This window comes from Silene latifolia, chromosome 7, assembly GCF_048544455.1.
Source record: "Silene latifolia isolate original U9 population chromosome 7, ASM4854445v1, whole genome shotgun sequence".
NCBI classification, from domain to species: Eukaryota; Viridiplantae; Streptophyta; class Magnoliopsida; order Caryophyllales; family Caryophyllaceae; genus Silene; species Silene latifolia.
The window spans coordinates 106,605,317-106,609,216 of NC_133532.1; the positions used below are offsets into that span (position 1 = coordinate 106,605,317).

Below are 3,900 nucleotides of genomic sequence, written 5' to 3' on the forward strand. Positions count from 1 at the left end.
GATCTCTCATTGCCTTTTGCACTAGGACCGAAGGTTATTTCTATATCTTAATCGTTTCATCATGTTTTTCGTTTTATGACTATAATCACATGTAAATTTTGCGTTATAATCCTATAATTAAAGGGTATTATACGGATATTACCCCACAAGTGGTATCAGAGCCAGGCCACGTAAATTTTTCTATGTGATTTTCATCAAATGAAATGGATCGATATTTTTTTTGATGCATAAAACCTCTCGGCATTTTTTTTTTCCTCACGGTTTTCAATTTTTTTTGCACGGCTGCATTTTTATTGAATTCCGTGCCATGTTTTTGTTTTTGTTGTCGATTTGATCTTTGCATATTATTTTGTAATCGATATTCAATATAATGTGTTAAAGATCTATCAATTGCTATTTCATTTCTATACGGATTAGGTGATATCGCAATTGGTTTTTATCAAATCGATAATTTTTGTATAAAATTTTGATAAAATCGTGTGGCATGTTGGTCTCGACATTTCTACATGTCACGGCCTGTTTTGTGCATTGGGAACCGTGTCCAGTTTACACGGTTGTTTTGTGACGATTTTCTGTTTTGTTTTCGTTTTGTTCTTTGCGAATTGTTGTTTTAAACGATAATTACAACAATATGTGAAGAACATGTCAATTGTAATTTTGTTTTAATCCGGATTAGAATAAATTGCAATTGTGTTTTATCAAACCGTTTTGTTTTGATCTTTAGTTGCTCACGATTTTGAGCCGTATATATTTTTTTTGGATTTTTGATGCTCTCGGTTCTATACAGCATTTAAAAAAAAAAAAAAAATTTGGATACTGGTACTGTTCACGTACAGCAGTACAGAGAAAAAAAAAAAAAAAAAAATCTGTTTTTTTTTCGGCCTTTATAGCATAAAACGTTTTTTTTACGCTCTCGCTTGATGGTGAAACGGTTCACCAACGTAAATTAAAGTTACTTTAAAACGATTTATTGTAACGGATTATCTCGGATTAAAATTAACTTGACTAAAGCGGTTTTGTCATGTAATTTTAATTATCTTTGGTGGTTTGGATAAAAATTTAACATAATTACGGAATTATGTCACGAATAAATTTAATTTTTAGTTGATGCATTTTAATTTATCGTTCTTGTTTATATTTTGAATGTTTTGAATGCCTTTTAATTACGTATTTAATTATTTTGCAAACGGTTGTAACTTAGTGTGGCCTTAGTAGAACGTGTTACCGTAATGATGGAACACGGTCTTGGTTGTATTTTGAGATCTCGTATCTCCATTTTATTTCTTTTAATTACAGTTTTTATTTAGAATGTAAATAGGTTTATATTTGTAAATTTTAAATTGTAATTCTTGAGAAGACTAAAGATGGAGACCGGATGCTCACTCCCGCTACATGGATCAAGATGGAACATCAAGACAAGCTTCTCGGGTCCAACGGTGGATTCCAAAGTTGTTTTATGTTTTATTTTTCTAGGATAGGCCACACTAGGAATTTTTTATTTACGTATTGCATTCATTTATTTATTTTTCGTAACGATAATATGCATCATATTCCGCCTAAAAATCCAAACCACCTAATTATTGCATGAAAACTGACACATATAGAGGTTGCGAGTTAGTTTTCATTGACATTCTCATGTCACACGATTTTTAAGCCATCACCCAAATTTAATTCATTCACGCAGACGCTAGTTATTCGTTCACTTAATATGAATTATAATTTAGTTGATGGGATCTTCCTCGTATAAACAAAAATTGAGAACGGTCTTTATAGGTCAAACTCCAATGAGTCCCTTCTTCGTCGGTAGGCATAATATGACCCCTTCTACGTCGGGTAAGTTGGAACCGATTGACCTATTTTATCTCAACACTATAGTCACTCGTACGATCCTGTGACTATGGTGGACTATAGATAGGATTTACGGAAATCTATCGACCAAGAGTTCTTCCGGAAGAATTAGCTAAACAGTTGGCTTATCAATTTACAGAAATTGAGTCTTGGGATCACTTGTATCATTCTTGAGGGAGATCAATTATGCAAGTGCATTGAGTCTACACGTTAAAATGAATTTTAAATAGACTTAAATCACCTCGATGAGTTGCTTATTTCGTTTTTGTTTTTCTTTCTTTTTCAGTGTAGATCACGAATTTTTAAGCGCAAATAACAAATGGTGGTTCTCTCGATAACCCAATGCCAAGTGCCACATTGGACCGTGAGTCCTGGCCTCGGATCTTCATGAATCGGATGAATCAGTCCACTCGATCGAAGAATGATGGATCAAACCGGAGACGGGAGGCGGCATTACGGAATCTGCCGCTGGCGCCGACGGGAAGCTCAAATATCTATTAGAGCCCCCCCGGCAAACCCAGTCCCACGGCTAGAGCTGCTGAAATCACCAAGTTTAATGATTTCTGTATGGAAGCGGGTGCGATTAAAAACGTACTCATTTTTGCAATGGAATCCAATTTGCAGAAACGCTTCATAGCCCATGGTGCGAACAAGATTTTCACCACGCTCACTAAGGAATTCTCGAAAGCACCGAGAATCGTGACCTATGAGCATACCACTCGCTTCTTTGATGCGAGACTCCAGAAGGGCCAACCGGTTAGCCCACACATTCTCAGCATGATTGAGAATGTCGAGAAGCTGGAGACCTTTGATTGTAACATCAGCGAGAACATTGTTATCGACCGCATGCTTCATTCACTCCACGATGGTTTTTCGCAATTTAGAGCGAATTACTATATGAATGATTTGAAGAAAACCCCACATGAACTGCACTCCCTTCTCGTACAGACCGAGAAGGACATGAAGTTCAGTGGGAGCTTGAAACAGGATGTTCTCGTTGTGTCCAACAAAGGGAAAGGTAAGGGCAAAGCTCCGGCAAACCTAGCAGTAGGTAAACCGAAGTTCAAGAAGTCGGGTTCAGGTAAGAGTGGGCCTGGTGAGTCGAGCACCTCATCAGGCACGACAAAGAGCAAGAATGAAAACATGGAATGCCATCATTGCCACAAGACTGGGCATTGGAGGCGTACATGTCCTGTTTATCATGAGGACTTAAAGGCAGGTCGTGTTAAACCTGTTGGTATGTCTTCTCTCTCTTCTACTTTTATTCATATGATTGAGATTAACCACGCAAGTTACGGAACTTGGGTACTTGATACTGGTTGTGGTTCTCATCTGTGTAATCATGTGCAGGGGCTCCGAAACATCGAACCCCTCGTAAAGGGTGAGGTGGACCTGCGTGTTGGGAATGGAGCAAGAGTGGCTGCCATCTCAAAGGGGACATATGTGATCCAGCTTCCTAGCGGATTTGAGTTGTCATTATATGACTGCTATTATGTTCCTAGTCTTTCGAAAAACATTATTTCAGTTTCTGCACTTGACAAACTTGGTTTTTCATTTGTAATAGAAAATAATGCTTGCATTTTCTCTTTACACGATATGATTTATGGCAAGGCAGTCTCCATGAACGGAATTTATGTTTTAGATCAGACGACCGAAATATTACACGTAATGAATAAAAAGTTAAAGGTTGGTGACAAAGATCAAACGTATCTATGGCACTGCCGTATGGGACACATTAATGAGAAACGCGTAAAAACTGACTCATTAAAAATGGAGCTATCTCGGCCTTTGATTTTCAATCATTTGGCACGTGTGAATCATGTCTCATCGGTAAGATGACTCGTATTTCCTTCAAAGGTGTTGGAATGCGCGCTGCTGACCTATTAGGGCTCATACACACGGATGTATGTGGTCCTATGTCAATCACCGCACGAGAAGGCTATAGGTATTTCATCACTTTCACGGATGATTTAAGTAGATATGGCTATGTCTACTTAATGAAGCACAAAAGTGAATCCTTTGAGAAATTCAAAGAATACCAAAATAGGGCAC

At 37.6% G+C, this 3,900-nt stretch overlaps 1 protein-coding gene across 1 annotated transcript; it reads left to right on the top strand.

Annotated features, from left to right (window-relative positions):
• Positions 1-2,433: 2,433 nt before the first annotated feature.
• On the top strand, positions 2,434-3,458 carry LOC141591220 (uncharacterized). Its single transcript, XM_074411585.1, has 2 exons — positions 2,434-3,085; positions 3,199-3,458. The coding sequence occupies exons 1-2, from the start codon at positions 2,455-2,457 to the stop codon at positions 3,231-3,233; spliced, it is 666 nt and encodes a 221-aa protein (XP_074267686.1). The 5' UTR covers positions 2,434-2,454; the 3' UTR covers positions 3,234-3,458.
• The last annotated feature ends 442 nt before the right edge of the window (positions 3,459-3,900 follow it).

Coding starts and splice junctions, on each gene's coding strand:
- LOC141591220 (XM_074411585.1), top strand. CDS start 2,455: ATGGAATCCAATTTGCAGAAACGCTTCATAGCCCATGGTGCGAACAAG. Junction 3,086..3,198: donor AGGTCGTGTTAAACCTGTTG/GTATGTCTTCTC, acceptor AATCATGTGCAG/GGGCTCCGAAACATCGAACC.